At 34.0% G+C, this 19028-nt stretch overlaps 1 protein-coding gene across 4 annotated transcripts in view; it reads left to right on the top strand.

Annotated features, from left to right (window-relative positions):
• The first annotated feature begins 304 nt into the window (after positions 1 to 304).
• ADAM2 (ADAM metallopeptidase domain 2) overlaps positions 305 to 19028 on the top strand; it is a 149092-nt gene continuing 130368 nt past the window's right edge. Inside the window, exons 1-4 of one of the 4 annotated variants that reach the window (XR_009349726.1) lie at positions 305 to 498; positions 1005 to 1081; positions 6033 to 6088; positions 17441 to 17519. Coding sequence is in view for 2 of the 4 variants with exons in the window: in XM_059156314.1 (XP_059012297.1) it covers positions 447 to 498; positions 1005 to 1081; positions 6033 to 6088; positions 17441 to 17519 (264 nt within the window). In the remaining 2 variants the exon portion in view is untranslated. The remainder of the gene's footprint in view (positions 499 to 1004; positions 1082 to 6032; positions 6089 to 17440; positions 17520 to 19028) is intronic. The other 3 variants (XR_009349725.1, XM_059156314.1, XM_059156315.1) reach the window with 3 other exon arrangements.

Here is a 19028-nt window from a genome sequence, read left to right as displayed (position 1 = left end):
TGGTTCTAGGTTTTATTTCTTGATCTGAATCTAGGTGTTAATTACACTGGTTTGTTCACTTGAATATTAATCGAATAGTTAGCCTATGGTTTGTAGAATATATCTATATAGATATATAGATATCTTCAGTGAAAAGTTCTGTAAGAAGTGTGTATGAATCTTCCTGCTCATTAACTGTTTCTTCAGCCCTGTGGTATGGGAGTGATTCTGCTCTTCTGTGAGTCCCAAAAGCAGCGTCAAACTGATTCGAAGTCTTCTGCACAGACATAGGGGCCAAGACAGCCTATGTTCAACAGTGCACAGCACCCACTCTCTCGACCCACCTCTGCTCTCACAGCCGACTGGCTCTTGCTAGGTGCGTGACCAGGAAGGCTCTCCTCGCGCTCCCAACTGCCCTCTAGGAAAGCCAACTGCCATTATTCGGGCTGGCATCCGTACATGAAGCCATGTTGTGTTTACTACTTCTTATCGGGCTCATTGGGGTCCAGACAGACAATAGTAAGTAAAAAAAATCCTTTCTTCTGACATTTTGGGAATGTCAGTTCTCCTCTCCATTTTTTTTTTTTTCTGAGATGCCAGGTATCCCTGGGAAACTGCTTTCTTGTAGGGGCTCTGACTCTGTAAGCCAGACCCCACCACCGCATCACCTCCCCCAACCAAAATCCACATTGGATGTGAGGGGACTTTCCCACTCGTCTTGGTACCATGTAAAAGATGAGATGTGCCATGGTTTAAGTGAATGTATCAAGGTTAGCATTTCATTTATTGCTCTGCATTCTTGACCTGTAGACTCTGTAGTTGGAAAAGTCCCAAAGACCTGACTTTATTTGTACTGAATTTCTCTTTAAAGTCTTGTAATTCTAGGAAGAAGTGGGAATCGACTGTATTTGAAAAGATAGTTTAAAAAAAGGTAGCAGGTGAAAGATTACAGATTTAGATGAGGAAATAATGGAGGAAGCTATGGAGTGATGGTGTTACTCTAATAAAATATTTGTACCTTGCAGATTCTGAAAGACTACGTGTGCAAATTACAATACCAGAGAAAACACTGTCAATATTAAGTGGAGGAGTTGAATCACATGTAATTAAACACTAGCATTTTTCACATTCTAAAATGATGCGGATTTTTTTTTTTTTTTTTTTTTTTGTAAGAAGTAAACTGGGCATTTTCATCCATGCAAACTTGGTGAATTTTATATTTATACCTGGTTTTCCGTAAGTGGAAAAGCCCTTTTGGAAATGAACCAAGATAAACCATGCTTCATAGAAATGTGGTATAGTGATGGTTATTATCAAAGCCCCAAGTCCCATCATTTAAATCTGTTTTCCTCTTGAGTGTCTTTGAATAATCATTGACCTGATCCATCTAGACAGTCTCTTCTTACTAGGCTATCTTTGAGGGTTTTTTTCTTTGTTAAGTAAGCCCATGGCTTCCTTATACTGTATAATTTATTTCATTTAATGAAGTTTATATGACCAGTTTTTCCATCTTGATTGCAAATATGTTAATTATTAAGACTTTTTTTATGCCATCTTAGTTCATCTTGGTTCAGGGTATTAGGTTTTGTTTTCTTTGAATTAGAAAATATCTTTTTTTTTCCTTTTTACTAATTTCTGGAATCAATCCAAGATGTGAAATGTGTTTTTTCAAATATCACACCTTAATTTTCTTTTTGGTTGGGTAGTAGATGTTCTGGTAATTTGAGTGCAAATATTTCCTTACCAATTACCCACTTGTCACCTTAACTTACAAGCTTAAAATTTTCAATATATCATTTTAAAAGGAATGTATATTTATGAAAACTTAGATTTAACCATTTAAATAGAAAAAAAAAGTGAGGCATTTAACACTATTTTGAGAGAGTTTTATTTTTCAATGCAAAAATAATATGGAATTGCTTGCTCTTATTAGAAAATATATACAGAATCTGCTTAGAAGGAAATATCTTCAACCAGGCATCACTACCTTCTATGATAGTAATTCTCATAAGAGAAGTACTAAAAAAATTACCTGTCCTCAACTTTCAAATTTACGAGGAAAAAAGTTTGACTATTTTGTTAATGTCTCTATCCCCCATGTCTAGAATAGTGCTGAATACATAGTATTTTTTGAATTAGTGAGGTTATATTGTACTTATGAATTTAACAATTGTTATAAACATAACATAGTGCATGTTAATAACTTATAATTAATAAATAAATGATATAATTTATAAGAAGATACTCTTCACTAAAAGTTCTAAAAAAACCTGAACAGTCTGTCTAGATGTGAAAAGTATAATGAAAGTGGGAAAAAAATCAAGACTTAACAGTAGACCAGAATCAACTAAAGAGATCAGAAAATGCAACATATGAATGACTATGGGAGAAGAAAGATAGAATTGGAAGCTTAAGTATATAATAACTGATATTCCTGACAGAGGGGGAAGAAATCTGGAGAAGAGGCTATATTAAACATATAATAACTGAGAAATTATAGAAAAAGAGTATCTTTAGATGCAAGTATGACAACACAGAATAAATAGAAATCAGTATAGAGAAAACCCTGACATAGCGAAATCAGAATACCGGACATCTACTTGGATGTTATAAAAGAGGAGTAAAACAAGAACAAAGAATAAGAATCAAATATTGAAATTAAGTAGAAATGTAGAACAAAAAAAATAAGGTAAAATACACACATACACATATTTAATAATAATTTTATTGGTAAATAACGTATCTTTGATGAAGGTGTATATTGTACATATATATATATATATATAAAGGTAAATACTTTTTAGGATATAGTCAACCTTTATTGAAAGACATTAGATTCTTTCCCTCTCCCTCTGCCCCTCTTGCTTGCCCCCTCTTTCTTTCTCTTTTTCTAACATAAATAAATAAATCTTTTAAAAAATTATACAACCACTAATAAAAATGGAAAAATAAAAAATAAATCATGTTGGCAGTCAAGAATATGCAGTATTTTCTTGGGCTAATTTTCACCAAATATATATAGATTGACTGCTGTTCCAATAAGAAATTGGCAGGTTGATTCTAAAATATGTATGGAAAGGTTAAAACTAAAAAAATTAATAATTTTGAAGAACAAAACAGTGATTCACTTTGGTTTAATTTCAAAACATATTTTAAAGTTTAAGTAATATGGTAATTCTAAGGGAAAAATAAATTAACAGAAAGAGTGCCTCCTAAAGACCCACACACATACAAGCTTACTCAGTTCAGTGGTGGCAATGAAATCATTGGTTAAAAAACGTACTAGTTAATAAATGGTGAAGGCACAGTTGATTAGTAATATGGAATAATGATAAAGTATATATTAATGCTACATTACACACCAAAATTGCTTCAAGATCATGTAAATGCATACATCTGAGAGTAAAATACTAAAAATTTGGAAGACAAGATAAAAGATTATTTCTAGGACCTTAAATAGGGAAGAATTATACCAGAAAGAAAATGGAATATAAATACTTAAATGAAGGATTAAGGAACATCTAGATTCAAAGATAAAAATAAATAGATACAATAAATAAAGTGAAAAATATTCCAGACTCACAGAAGATATTTGAAATCCATATAACACAGAAAAGGTATCTAGAATATATCAAGAATTCATACAAGTCATGGGGCGCCTGGGTGGCTCAGTGGGTTAAAGCTTTTCCTTTCAGCTCAGATCATGATCCCAGGGTCCTGGGATCGAGCCCCACACTGGGTTCTCTGCTCAGCAGGGAGCACTGCTTCCTCCTCTCTCTCTCTGCCTGATTCTCTGCCTACTTGTGATATCTGTCTGTCAAATAAATAAATAAAATCTTAAAAAAAAAGAATTCATACGAGTCAATAAGATAAAAAACAACAACAAAAAATAGAAACGTACAAAGTTATAAATGACAAGGGTTGAACTTGAGAGGGTAATAATTATCAAACATATATAAAAATCAGGATATTTTTAAGGAATTGCCAAGTAAACACAATAAGTTACTATTTCACATCAGCAATGGCAAAAGTTAACTCTTAACAAAACAAAATGCAATTAAAGGAGATGGATCGAAGGATAATATTACTTTTTGTGAGTGTCTACGTTGGTAGAACAAATTTGCAGATTAATTTTAAGCTTGAAGTTGTAAAAGTACTTTTCAATAAAAGAAGTTCACTCATAGGTTTAGTTTAACATATTTAACAAAAATGCACAAAGATATATGTCTAAGATTATTTATTGGGCCATTGCTTAAAATAGTGATGAAAGAAAACTAAACATCCATTGACAGAATAGATGAATAAACTGTGCTATATTCATATGGCATGCTATACCATCAAAAAAATAAATTAGAAAGGTATATGTATTGGTGATGATGACGATAGCAATGTTTGCATTGTGCTTATTGTATGAGATAGTGTTTCAAGCAGAGATGTAATTCAGCAATGAAATACATAATTTGTAGGATTACATCTATGAAGAACAAAAATTTATGCAAAAAATTAAACATCCATAATTAGGACAAATATAAAAATATGAATGGGAATGATAAACATGAAATTCAGGATGTTGGTTAGCTGGAGTGTAAGAAAGGGAATTGATCATGGGATAAGAGAGTACTTAAAATTGCTTTCAAATACTTGCAATGCTCTTAATTTTTAACATAGACATTAGTGACAGGCATTTTATATGATTTTCTGTCATGTTTATATGTCCAAAATATATAATAATTAAAAATAATAATTAATCGTGGCTTATAGAGGATATCAAATGCCTTTGAAAAACAATCATGCATAAAGTTGAAATATTGAAAGGTTTTTCTCCTAAGATCCAAGAAAAGGATAAGGATGTCCACTATTACCTTTTCTATTTATCCTTGCCTGGAAATATTAGCCACTGCAGTAAGGAAAGAAAATAACAAAAATTAAAAATAAGCATAATAATTAGAAAATATAATGCTATCATTATTTACAGATTAAATAATTCTCTACAAAATAAAATCCAAAATAATCTAGAGAAAATTAGAAATAGCACAATAATTTAGTAAAATCTTTAGAAACAAGATCAGAACACAACAAGACAAAAAGAAACAAGATCAAAACAAAAATCAATTGCATTTCTATTCTGCAGAACAAAAATATAAAATGAAACTTTTTTTTAACAATTTTTTTTTAAGATTTTATTTCTTTGGCAGAGACAGATCACAAGTAGGCAGAGAGGCAGGCAGAGAGAGAGGAGGAAGCAGGCTCCCTGCTGAGCAGAGAGCCTGATGCGGGACTCGATCCCAGGACCCTGAGATCATGACCTGAGCCAAAGGCAGAGGCTTTAATCCACTGAGCCACCCAGGCACACCTAAAATGAAACTCTTAAAAAGAAAATTTTACACTACATAAAAATCAAAATCAAAATCTAACAAAAATAAGCAAAGCCTCCTCTCTGAAGACAATAAAACGATGAGAAGAATTAAAAGCTTAAATAAATAGAGTATATCCCATGTTATTGGATTGGAAGGCTAAATAATGTAAAGATGTCAAAGCTACCCCAATTGATCTACAAAGACTGAATTGCCCATTTGTGAGACATCATTTCTTAATCTTACTATTAATAAAATAAGTCAATGAGTTTTGATCCAAACTTGGAATGAATTTTATAAAATCTGCAAATATGTGCTGTTAAATCTTTGTTCTACCATATAAATTTTGTGTTGAATAATTTCTACTCTTCCATTTTAAGCATAAGTTTTGCAGTGACTTCATTAAACTAATGTAATTATTGGATAAAAACTAATTTTTCAGATTCAAATATTTTATTAGCTACATTTGAAAATTAACAAATAAGAAATAACAAATCATATTCTTCCATTATATTTATTATGAAAGCCAATATTTAAATATCAAGTTTCACTGAAATAAATCAACATTAAATTATAAATTTTCCTCTTTTTACTGTATTCATGTGCCTTGAATGTAGTTAGCATTGATATAAAATGATAGTGTTCCTTTCTAACATTCTTCTCACTTTTCTTTGCCTTTTTAATATACTCTTCTTCTAGGTGTCCTACAACATTATGATTGAAGGAAAAACATACACGGTGAACCTAATGCAAAAGTAGGTGTTCTAGATTATTTTGTCATCTCTATTTGTTCTAATTATTGTTTATAATTAATCCAGAGTCTAATTATTTTGTATTTCTAGATGTTCCTAGTTACTAACTATTCATTTGAAAACATCTTGAATTTTAGGGTGGAAAGAAAAGTGGTAACTAAAAGAAAATTACTTAACACATCATATCAGAATGTATTTAGGACTTAGAATATAAGTGTAATTAGCCAAACTCAATCCCATGCCAGCTGATGAATTAGGAAAAATAAGCACATCATACTAAGGAATAAATAAGATTCAGAATTGTAATGGTACTTCTTAAATGGTAAAAATAGGAATTTCAGAACTCTAATTTGTTTTTAAAACTGTGTGAAATTGTTTTTCTTTTTTCTCCAAATTTTTATTTAAAATCCGGTTAGTTAATATATAATGTAATATTAGTTTCAGGAGTAGAATTTAGTGATTCAACACTTAACATATAACAACTAGTGGTTATCACACGTGCCCTCCTTAATCCCTATCACCTATTTTGCACATCCCTCACTCACCTCAAACAAACCATCAGTTTGTTTTCTATAGATAAATCTCTCTCTCTCTCTCTTTTAAGATTTTCTTTATTTATTTGACAGAGATGACAAGTAGGCAGAGAGGCAGGCAGAGAGGAGGAAGCAGACCTCCTGCTGAGCAGAGAGCAGTTGCGGGGCTTGATCAGGGGCTTGATCCCAAGACCCTGGGATCATGACCTGAGCCAAAGGCAGAGGCTTTAACCCACTGAGCCACCCAGGTGCCCCTCTATAGCTAAGTCTCTTTTATGGGTTTGCCTTTCTCTCTTTTTTCCCCCTATGTTAATCTGTTTGTTTCTTGAATTCCACATATGAGGGAAATCATATGGTATTTATTTGTCTTTCTCTGACTGACTGATCTCGCTGAACTTAATACATGCTAGCTCCATCCACGTCATTGCAAATGGCAAGATTTCATTCTTTTCTATGGATGAGTGATATTCCATTATATAGGTATACAACCTCTTCTTTATCCATTTATCAATTGATGGGACATTTGGGTTGTTTCTGTAATTTAGCTACAGTAGGCAATGCTACTACAAATACTGGGGTGCATGTATCCCTTTGAATTTTTTGTATTCTTTGGGTAAATAGCTAGTAGTGTTATTGCTGGATTGTAGGGTAGTTCTATTTTTACCTTTTTGAGGAACCTCCATACTGCTTTCCAGAGCAGCTGCATCAATTTGCATTCCCATCAACACTGTGACAGGGTTCCCTTTTCTCTGCATTATTGCCAACGTCTTTGTTTCCTGTGTTGTTATTTTAGCCATTCTGACAGGTGTGAGGTAATATCTCATTGTAGTTTTGATTTGTATTTCCCCGATGATGAGTTATGTTGATCATTTCATGTGTCTGCTATTTCATGTGTCTGTTAGCCATCTGTGTCATCATTAGTTGTATATTCTATATTTTTTCCTAATATTAAAAAAGTTGGCTTCTGAATAGCAGTATATTTCTTAAGCTCTGTCTTTTTTTATATTAGGAAAAAATAGTATAGAATATACAATACAGCTGATGATGATATAATTGATGAATTGAGTATTACATACCCTACAATTAATGCTTTCTTCATGCATACAAGCAAAATACACTTAAGGAAAAACCATCACAAAGTTTTTTAAGAGTAACCATATTCTCAATGACTAGCATGATAAAATTAGAACATAATTACAAATGTTTAATCAAAGAGGAACCAGCTTTTTGGAAATTAAGTAAGAATTACCTAGTAAGTCTTGGCTTAAAAATTTTCAAAATATTGTTGCAAAAAGTCAAAAAAGTAGTCACAAATAGAACTCAGCTTTTTAGATCTGACCAAAACTATACAAAGTAAAACATAAAAACTTTCTTTTCCTTTTTTTTTTTTTCATTTTAATGCAACAGATGAGAATATAGTGAGTAAGACTGTGGTGAAGAGGAGACAGAATAATGTGTGTCCAGGGAATCCCTGCTGGTGGAGTCACAAAGCCTTCAGTGACCACTGTCCCAGGGACTCAGGGTGTCTTGCCATGTAGTTGGCTTCAGGCTTAGTCAACAGTTTATATACAAACAGTGATGTCACTTGCACTCTCAACAGCCTATGAAGCTTTGGCTGTGTGTAGAGCTAGCAGCAATCTGTGCCTTGTCACAGAAACTCCACAGTCCCTTACAGCCTTCAAACACACAAAATTAGAACACCAGTTTTATCACATTGCTCAAAGGTGTTCCTGCCAAACTCAGGAATGGTTCTAGATTAAAATATTGAAGGTAATACTACAGGCAAACCTCATCTTATTGTTCACATACTATATGTTTTACATATTAAGGGTTTTTGTGGCAACCCTATGTCAAGCAGTGGCTTCATTCCATTTAGTGAATCCATTTAGCTGGCTCCAATGTTTATATAATTCATCACCTAAGAATTTCAGCAGTGATGGGGCTATTTGTAATCCATTCCACATCTGCATGAGATGTAGTTTAGGGTTTTCATTTTTGCATGTGATGCTCCTTTTGCCATTGTCAGGATTGGGTAGCTTCATTTTCTCCATTGTCTATAGACAGCAGGTATTGATTTTTTTCTCCTTCTGTTTAAAAATTGTGAGGATATTTCTAGCTTTATGCCCTTTACTGGAAAGTCCACAGTGTGTTCTCATGCTAGAGACCAGAGGCCATTTAACCCTCCATCCATAAGGCCACAGTTCTGGTCCAGATTCTGTCCTTGTTTGCAATGTCACCTGCTCACTCTTTCAGCTGCAGCACTAGTCTTTACTTTTATTTCTTTGATCATTCTGTTTAATAATTTTTAAAAAGATTTTATTTATTTATTTGACAGACAGAGATCACAAGTAGGCAGAGAGGCAGATGGTGGGGGAGGGGGAGCAGGCTCCCTGCTGAGCAGAGAGCCCAATGCTGGGCTCAATCCCAGAACCCTGGGATCATGACCTGAGCTGAAAGCAGAGGCTTTAACCCACTGAGCCACCCAGGTGCCCCATTTGATCATTCTGTTTAAAGCAAGAATCAGTACTCCTTTGGCACAGGGCAAACATTTTAGAATGGGCTCCATATGGTCTCTCTTGCAACCACTCAGTTCTGCTATTGTGAAAGCTGTCATAGGGAATATGCAGATAGACGGATATAGCTATATTCTAATATCACTTTATATAAAAAAAAAAAAAGTGGTGGGTTGGGTTTGGCCTATAGGCCATACTTTGTCAACATATTTTATTTTCTAAAATTTAGTACCATATTTAAAAATGGTTAATGGTTAATTGGTCATTTCTGAATGATGAGAGTGGAGATGGAAATAGGGGATTGGATCTTCTCTCTTTCAGAAAAATCACTACCAATTACCTTTATTTAATTGTTGTTTTAATATTCCTTATTGTACAATATGTTAAGTACAAGTTAAAATATCTGAAATATGTTTATGCAGTTAAATGAATAACTACGAAATAAACATTCCTGTACCCCCTGACATTGACTGCCCTCAAAAAGGTATCATTTTCCATCCCTATTTGTAACTACCTTCTTGATCATTGTGTTAACCATTTCCTTGATTTTATTTAATTATCCTAAGTAACATATTTCTATTTGTTTGCTTTGAATTCTAAATGGATCATAGCTTATTCTCCTACAACTTGTTACAGTCACTCAAAATAATGTCTGTGAGATTTATCAATGTTGTTAAAAGTAATTTTGACATGTTCCCTTCGCCAAATTAGGGAAATTCTCTATTATAATTTGCTCCAAAATACCTTCTGCCCCTCTCTCTTTTTCCTCTTCTTCTGGGATCCCAATTATTCTAATATTGTTTCATCTTATGGTATCACTATCTCTTGAATTCTCCCTTTATGGTCCAGTAGTTGTTTATCTCTCTCTTTCTCAGCTTCTTTATTCTCTATCATTTGGCCTCCTATATCACTAATTCTCTCTTCTGCCTCATTTATCCTAGCAGTTAGAACATTATTTTTTTTTTTTATTGCATTTCACTGATTACAACTTGGTTAGATTTTAGTTTTTTTATTTCTCCATAAAGGGATTCTCTAGTATGTTCCATGTTCTTTTCAAGCTCAGCTAGCACCTTGATAATCGTCATTCTGAACTCTACTTCTGACATCTTACTAATGTTTGTATTGATTGGGTCCCCAGCTGTCGGTACTGCCCCTTGTTCTTTGTTTTTTTGAGGTGAGTTTTTCCACCTTGTCATTTTATCCAGATAAGAATAGATGAATGAGAAAACAAAATATTAAAAGTATCAATGCCCCCAGAAAAATATACACTAACCAAATCAGAAGAGACCTGAAACCAGCAGAGAAAAAAGGAGAAAGAAAAAGAAAAAAATAAAATTTTATATATATATATATATATATATATATATATATATATATATATATGATTAAACTGAATAGAACAGAGCCACACACTTGATTTGGGTGTATTTTGGTCTGTTAGAAGAAACTACCTCCAAAAAATTTAAAGAAAGAAAAACTTATATATATATACAAAAATAAGGGTAAACATGATGAAGGGATGGAATGTGGCTGTAAAGATGGAAATTAAAGAAGATTCTAAAAAAGGAATTGATAAGAAGTTGGTTGAAAAAAGAAAAGAAACGAGGAGAAGAATGTGATGAGGCTGGAGACTAGAAGAAAGCTATGTGCTGATTTAGAGTATATTTTGATCTGTTAGAAGAAACTGTATTCCAGAATTTCAAAGAAAGAAAAACCTATATGTATACAAAAAATAAGGTTAAATACAATGAAGGAATAGAATATGACTATAACAATGAAAAAGTAAAAAAAGAATTTAGAAAGGTATTGATAAGATAAAATAGTTAAAATGTTTAAAATGGGAAAGAGAAAAAATTAAAAGAATAAGAAAACAATAAAATTTAAAAAGTTAACTTTGAAAGACTAAAGAATCATGGGGGAAAAAAGACATGAATTCCATGTTCTGTGTTCCCCTAACTCTGGAATTCCAAAGTTCTCATTGACTAGTGAACTTGATCTTGACTGGATATTCTTGCTGATCTTGGGGAGGGGCCTGTTGCAGTGATTCTCAAATGTCGTTGCCTGAGGCAGAATTGTACCACCCTTGCCAGGGACCAGGCTAAGTAATCTGCTTGGTTTTGCTTTTGGGAGCTTTTGTTCCCTGAGTGCTTTCTGTACAGCTTTAGAGGATGAGAATGAAAATGGCAGACTTCCAATCTCTGGCCCTGTAGTTGCTGAGAGCTCGGGGCCCCACTCCTCAGTGTGCCTTCAGAGAAAAGAAGTCAACCCTTCCCGTCTCCCTGGTCTCTGGTCATACTCCATGCTTGCCCAGCCTGTGACTGAGCATTTTTATCTCTGGCAATGGCTCAGTTTGGAGTCTCCAAATCCAGCAGATTCCTACAATGTGTTCCTATGCAACTCCTCCCGTGAAGGAAGGAGGTGGGTCTTCCCAGACCTGCCACTTGAGGGGTCCCTGCTCGAAGAGTGGCGGCCTGACTGTGCTTCAGATTATGGTTTAAGGTAATTCCAAGTTGGGAGTCCACTGCTTGGCTCCATTTTTGCATCTGGCTTGCCTCCTCTGACACCTAGGAGCTCTGCCACACTCATGTACCCCCAGTCTTCCTGTGACCCTGTGGGTCCTGAGACCACACTGTTCCCATGAGGGCTTCACCCCCTGCCTAGCCTCTGGAGAGACATCTCACAATGGAGCAGACTTCTTAAAGTTCTGATTTTATGCTCCGCTGCTCTACGGCTTGCCAGGAACTGGCCCCTCCCCCTGCCCAGGTCTATCTTCTTGTATTTCACCTCAAATTCACCTTGTCATTTTATCCAGATAAGAATAGATGAATGAGAAAACAAAATATTAAGAGTATCAATGCCCCCAGAAAAATATACACTAACCAAATCAGAAGAGACCTGAAACCAGCAGAGAAAAAAGGAGAAAGAAAAAGAAAAAAATAAAATTTTATATATATATATATATATATATATATATATATATATAATTTGCACATCCTACCTTCCAGAAAGTGGTTGCTTTCCTGTTCCTAGAATTGTTTCTCCTCTTCTCTTTGATCTCCTGTTGAGTGTGTTGGTGTTCTGCATGGTTTGATAGCTATCTAGCTGAACTCCCAGGACCTGAGAATATTTAAATCTCTTACTCCTCCACCATTGTATTCCTAAGACATTTATACTTCCTAAAAAAGACATGTCTAATTTGACCTTTTCTTTCCTATTTTAAGGATTTCTTTTAACGTTTTGCCCTAAAAGCCTAATTCATGATGTGTTTTTCAAATAACTTCTGTTTTATGCCTTCTGTTTTCATACTTATGGTATTTTAGTAAAGAGAATTTTTCTTTTGTGAAAAATTTTTGTTTTATCTAGTATAAAAAATGCCTCCTTACTCCAGGTGTCCTCTACATTATATGAATTTTGTATTATTTTGCTTTTAATATCTTTGTGTTTATTTTGAACTTTGTTTATAACTTCCTTAAAATAATTCTAAGTTGATTACTCATCACCATTTTTATTTTCCAGTTTAAATATTTAAGGCTAACTTTTTTCTCCAAATACTGCTTAGTTGTCCCTTACATCTTTGGTGTATAGAATTTTCTCTAGTTTGCCATTAACAAACATTTTAAACTTTATATTATATTTCCTCTTTGGCCCATGAATTATTTCACTGTATCTCTAAACATCAATACATGTGGCACTTTTCTAAGAATTATTTCTAGTAATTTTTAACCACAGAATATGCTCTGATTTCAATCCTTTAAAAGTTGAGGCTAACTTTGTGATGTGATATATATTCAGTTTTTGTAAATATTCTATATGTACTAGAAAATAGCAAGTATCCTATAATTACTTACTATAATGTTCTTTTAAAATCATATCATAGAATTCTTCCATATTCAAAAATGAGTTTTCTATTTAATAATATATGTATTAAAATCTTCCACAGTGATTTTCAAATTGATTAATTTTTGAATTCCCTATTTTGAGATTGTAAATAATTAAGTAAAAATTTTAAATATTTACCTTTTAGATGAATAAAATGTTAACATTATGAAGTGGTTAGTAATTATTTTACATTTTATTTGATGTTTGTATAGTTACACAAACTTTCTTTTGTTTAGTATTTGTAAACTACATTTTTCCTACCATTGTCTTTCAATTTTTATCCAGTCTGGATTTTTCTTTTATTGAGTGTGATATTCTTACTTTAAATGCAGTACAAATGATCATTTTTTACTTTGTAGTTATTATTCTTTTTATAATTTTTAAAGAAGTGATGGTCTACATACAGATACCCATCAAAGCTACTACTTTCTTTTAATATTCTTATTGTTTTCACTTTCACAGTTAGCTCTAAAATTTATCCAGAATTGATATTTATGTGTTTCGTGAGCATAAGAGTGAAGATTTAATTATTTTTTCATATTAGCATTGTATGGATTTAGCAAAGGCCATTTGGAAGAAAACACAACCTTCCTTCACTGCATTGTAATGTAATTGATGTCATAAATTGAATGACTCTGGATCCTTTTTTCTCTTCTGCTAGTTTATATATTTATTCTTGCATCATATTGATCTATAAAATACCATACTAAACTAATTACAGTGAATTTATTACAGTTCTTGATGCCCAGCCTTGTTCAAGAGTTTTAAGATGTCCTTGCTTTTCTTGACCCTCTGATTTTCCATATAATTTTTGAAGTCATTTTATTATTTTTCTTTTGTGCCTTTTATTTTATATTCTTTTTTATTATCTTCATTTTAATGAATCTGTCATTTTATATTGTATCATTTCCAATCAAATTCTTTATTATATGTTCTTTTACTATTCTTTAATAGTTTATTTCGATTAACATGTTAATCTCTGAGTTATTGACACTAATATGCATTATTACTTTTATCAGTTATCCTGTATTGTCAAATTATTAAATCTTTTAATTCCATTTGCCTTCTTTTATGTGTTTTTATTTTTTCACCCATTATAATCCTGATACTTTTAAACCCCAATTAGATTATTTTTGTACAGCCAACATTCTTTAAATTTAACCATAAATTTACTTATTCTGGTGCTTTACATCTCCTTCCCCATGTCTGTTTCTATATGCAGTTAATTTATATATCTCTCTGGAATTATCTATATTTCTGTTGTGAGTCTGCTTTTTAAAAATTATATTGGTTTGTATTCATTGTTAAATTTTTACCTAACCTTCCTCTGAAACATTTTTTTGCTGAAGTAAATTCTAGGATGACATTTTAAAAAATGATTTTAACCTTTTAAACTTGTCATTCTATTGTCTTCTGACTTTCTTCATTTTTACGGACAAAGTAGTTGTCAGTCTTATTGCTGATTCTTTGAAGGTAACATCTTTGTTTTTCCTCTTAATAATTTGAAGATTTTATTTTGGTTTTCATTAGTCTTCTAAACAAAACACATGTAATTTTTCTTTGCTTTTATCATGGTTGAATCACATAGAGCTTCTTAATTCTGTATTATCATTTTTTTAAAGATTTTATTTATTTATTTGACAGACAGAGATTACAAGTAGTCAGGCAGGCAGAGAGAGAGGAAGGGAAGTAGGCTCCCTGCTGAGCAGAAAGCCTGATATGGGGCTTGATCCCAGGATCCTGGGATCATGACCTGAGCTGAAGGCAGAGGCTTTAACCCACTGAGCCACCAAGGCACCCCTCAGTTTTTTTTTAAATAAAAAATTTGCTCTTGTTTTCAGAGAATTTAAATTTAGCTCTTTGGCCACTCTGCACATTTTCCAACACAGGCAAAAGATTTTACAGGGAGAGAAGTTATGTATTTGATATACCTCAAACATTTATTACTTTCTCTCTAGGGGTACAGGACACCAGTGATTCAGCCTGTTTCTAGACATCCCAGCAGTTTTCTTGCCCAAACACAGACATTTGGCTTTTTCTTTCTTTTCCAAAAAACCGGTGCCTGCATATGACCAGCTAAACCTCTTTATAGGACCTTCTACTGAGAATCTGTTTCCTGGAGCCCCTCCCCCACTGTGGGTCATATTATTTTTTTTTGGTATGACAAAAATGCAAAAAAAATCTTGCTCTGTTTATCAATGTTTGGCTCTTTGACCTTTTGCTTCCAACAAATCCAGACTGCCATGGTAGTCACAAATTTTATGTTACACTTACTAGAGAAATGAAATGGGATATCTACATTTACCCTTTCTTTTTATAAAGCCATTTCAGCATATCCATCCCATATTTACAAATAATATACTATCATGTGAATTCTACATCTAATCTGTTGAATTCTTGTCACATTAGTTCAATATTTACTGACCATTTGCTATTTTACCAGTATTCTTTTAAGTACTTGAGATGCACTAGTAAACAAAATGGACAAGAATCTCTGTTTATATTATCAAATGAAACTAATAATGATATTAATGACAAAGGAAAAATTAAATTTCCTTACCTGCCTATAGCCTAATAACAAGTCCTTGAAATAGGCAGAGTGACATTTCTCTAGAAACTCTGCTGCCTTGATATTAAGACTTTGTTAGGGTTGAAAGGCAATCTTAGTCCAACCCCCAGGATTGTGTAAGTCTATTTTAACATATAAAAATTCCTTCGGAAACTTCCTTTATCTCTATCCCCAAAGATGTATATTGGTAGTCCTCCCACAAGCATATGACCCACTGATATACATCTGAGGGGGTCACATGACTAAGGTTTTATTAGACAGTCATAAGTGAACTTTTCCTAACAACAGCTAGCCCCTCAAGGTCCTAGAAACCTTGCTTCTAAAATTTCTTGGGGATTTACACTATTCCTAATCCCCTCCAAACTTGAAAGTATATGATTGGTGACTCCTCATGATCCCAGTTCAGCTCTCTGTCCACAGGTCCTCTCCTTGTGCTTTAATAAAACCACTTTTTTGCACCAAAATGTCTCAAGAATTCTCTCTTCTCTGGCTGTCAGCTTTGAACCCTAATCTCTTTCCTACACAAATACTGTAAATGAGTGGATTAGGAAGAATTTTAGAAGGTGATAAATGCTTAAGCAAAAATAGAGAGCAAAGTTAGAAGTATTGTTTGAAAATCCTATGTTTTGATAATTAGGAAAGTTGCATTTAAAAAATAAACTTACCCAGATCAGTCTCACTGAGAAGGTGATATATAGACTTGAAGTAAATGAGACAATGAACTATGCTGAAGAACATTCCAGGAAGGGGCAGCAACTGGTACAAATACTCTGAGACAAACTTGTCTATTTTTTTTTTTTTTTTAAGATTTTATTTATTTGAGGGAGAGAGTGTGGAAAATCACAAGCACAGGGAGAGACAGAGGGAGAAGCAGACTGCTTGCTGAGCAGGGAGCCCAATTCAGGTTCCATCCCAGTGACGAAGTTCTAGAACGCAGGTGAGGTTTGGTGGGCTGAGGTCCGGAGCCGATGACCAAGAAAGAATTCTTGAGACATCTTTGGTGCAAAATGGTGGTTTATTAAAGCAAGGGGACAGGACCCTTGGGCAGGAAGAGCTGCTGCCCCCCCGGGTTGTGAGAGATGGCAGGTTTTATGTAGGGGAAGGTGAGGGGAAGGGAGGTTTCAACGGAACTTTCGTATGCTAGAGAGGGCCTACAAGGTGCTGGGATACCAGAGGCCTTGCAACTTGATCAATGTTGTCTTTTGGCAAGCCATTCACATTTCTGCTATCAAGCATCTTTGTTAGTGAGATTTGGGTTTAGAAGAAATTTAACTTTATTTAGGGCTTAAGGAACTGAGTTATTTGCCTCTGGAAATTGTATTATTGATAAGGTAACTTCTTTGTTTGTAGATCTCTAGGACATTTGTAAACCAAGGGAGACGCTGTCTTGCAGGATTGTGATCTCTGCAAGTTAACTATTTGTTTCTCATTTATGGCAGTCAGGGGTGCCTGAGGAATGTCACACACATTACTGAGGGAAGCAAGTGGAGAGGGGGTGCAAGGTGCCAGCTTTTGCTTTGTTTTCAGCCAGCCTCCTGCTCCCTCATCACCAGGACCTTGGGATCATGACCTGAGCCAAAGGCAGATGCTTGACCAACTGAGCCACCCAGGCACCCCTTGGTGATTATATTTTAAAAAACAGCCTAGAGGACAGTGTGATGGTAAAGTGAATGAGGAGAGATCTAGACACCAGGATTTTTGAGTAAAATTAGAATGAAATCCATATTTTCAGGACTTTCTATTTCTCCCTAACCCTGTCTTTCTACCTATCTATAATAAGTAGGATAAAATAAACACATTTTCAAGATAGGAGCTTAGAAAACAAATTCCCCATTAAATACATTTTATCTTTATTTTACAGAGCTTTTTTACCTAATAATTTTAGAGTTTATGGTTATAATGGCACAGGAAGTATGAAGCCTCTTGAACAACAGCTTCAGGTATGACTTTTACTGTCTATTTTATCTTTACTATGTGTTTCTTTGTTCGCCTTAATTAGGGTTGGCCTGTTAGAACACAAAGGGTTGGAGTTATGTTTTATTTTAAAAGGAGGTTAACCATTTACTTTTGATGATGATGTAACTGAACTAGCATGAGTTAGCTCCTTGGCGAATTACAGATAGAGACTACACCAGGTGGTTGTCATATAAAGGAAAATTTTTACAACAAATAAGATCATAGGGCATAGCTCCAAAGCCTAAGCAAGAAGGGGCAGGTTCTTTTTATTTAGTGCTTAGGATGAAGATTCAGAAAGGAGAGCTTTGTCATCGCATATAAAGGTAGGCATAAAGTTGTGCATGTGTCCTTAGAAAACACACCTATACACACATTTTATGCTTGTTAATGAAGCTTGTACTCCTCATAGGGTGGAGATTATAATGAAAACATTATAAAAAAATTATAAAGCATTATAATGAAACAGAGGTAAGTGTTGGAGGGTTATGGGGATACTCAGAGAGTGTAAACTAGAGAGGATCTTGGGCTCTTATCTTGAGTAAAGAATGCAGAGTCTTGCTTATTTTACTACAGATTTATTGTTTCTGATATGGTTAGGCTGGTTCCTGGCCTGATTGAGACTTAGTTTTCCTATTCCCTTTGTTCCATTAAAATCCTTAACTACTGAGGTTTTTGCATTTCTTTGTAATTCTTTTTTTTTTTTTAATTTCTTTTCAACATAATAGAATTCATTGTTTTTGCACCACACCCAGTGCTCCATGCAATACTGTGCCCTCCTTAATTGCATTTCTTTGTAATTCTGATACCTCCTTGGAAGATCTGCAAAAACTGTTCTTGGGCAAATAGTGCTGGTAGGGCACAGATCACAGAAAAGAGCTGGGGACCTAAAATGCCTTCTCTTGTATCACAAAAGCTATATCTCATCTTTCTTTTTCTGAGGACCCTGCACTTTCTGCTTAAAATGTGTCTCAAGTTAGCCTTATCAAACAGATGGTTAACCAAACCAAAAACAATTGTGGTCTTTAAGCTATTATTTCACAGTGATGTACATATATGTGCTTAAGTACATGTAGCAATAGGATTGAAAATACCATGAAATACTTAGAGCGAAAAAATTACGATTTAAATCAGGAAAGGTAAATCTGGGAAGAAGAGGAAAATCCAAAGGCTTGTCTAATATACGTTCAAGGATCAAATAAATACAAACAGAATTTCATGTGCATGTAAGAATATATTAAACTTTCATGTATTTGGAACGCTTGGAGCTTCATTTAATAATGTCTATAACTGGGCTTCCGGATGGCTCAGTTGGCTAAGCGACTGCCTTTGGCTCAGGTCATGATCCTAGGGTCCTGGGATCGAGTCCTGTGGTGGGTCCCTGCTCAGCCAGGAGCCTGCTTCTTCCTCTTCCTCTGCCCCTACCCTGGCTTGTACTCTCCCTCTCTCTCAAATAAATTTAAAAAAAAAAAAAAACTTTAAAAAATAGTATCTAT

Source organism: Mustela lutreola, chromosome 18 (assembly GCF_030435805.1).
Source record: "Mustela lutreola isolate mMusLut2 chromosome 18, mMusLut2.pri, whole genome shotgun sequence".
NCBI classification, from domain to species: domain Eukaryota; kingdom Metazoa; phylum Chordata; class Mammalia; order Carnivora; family Mustelidae; genus Mustela; species Mustela lutreola.
This window is presented reverse-complemented; position numbering and strand designations above follow the sequence as displayed.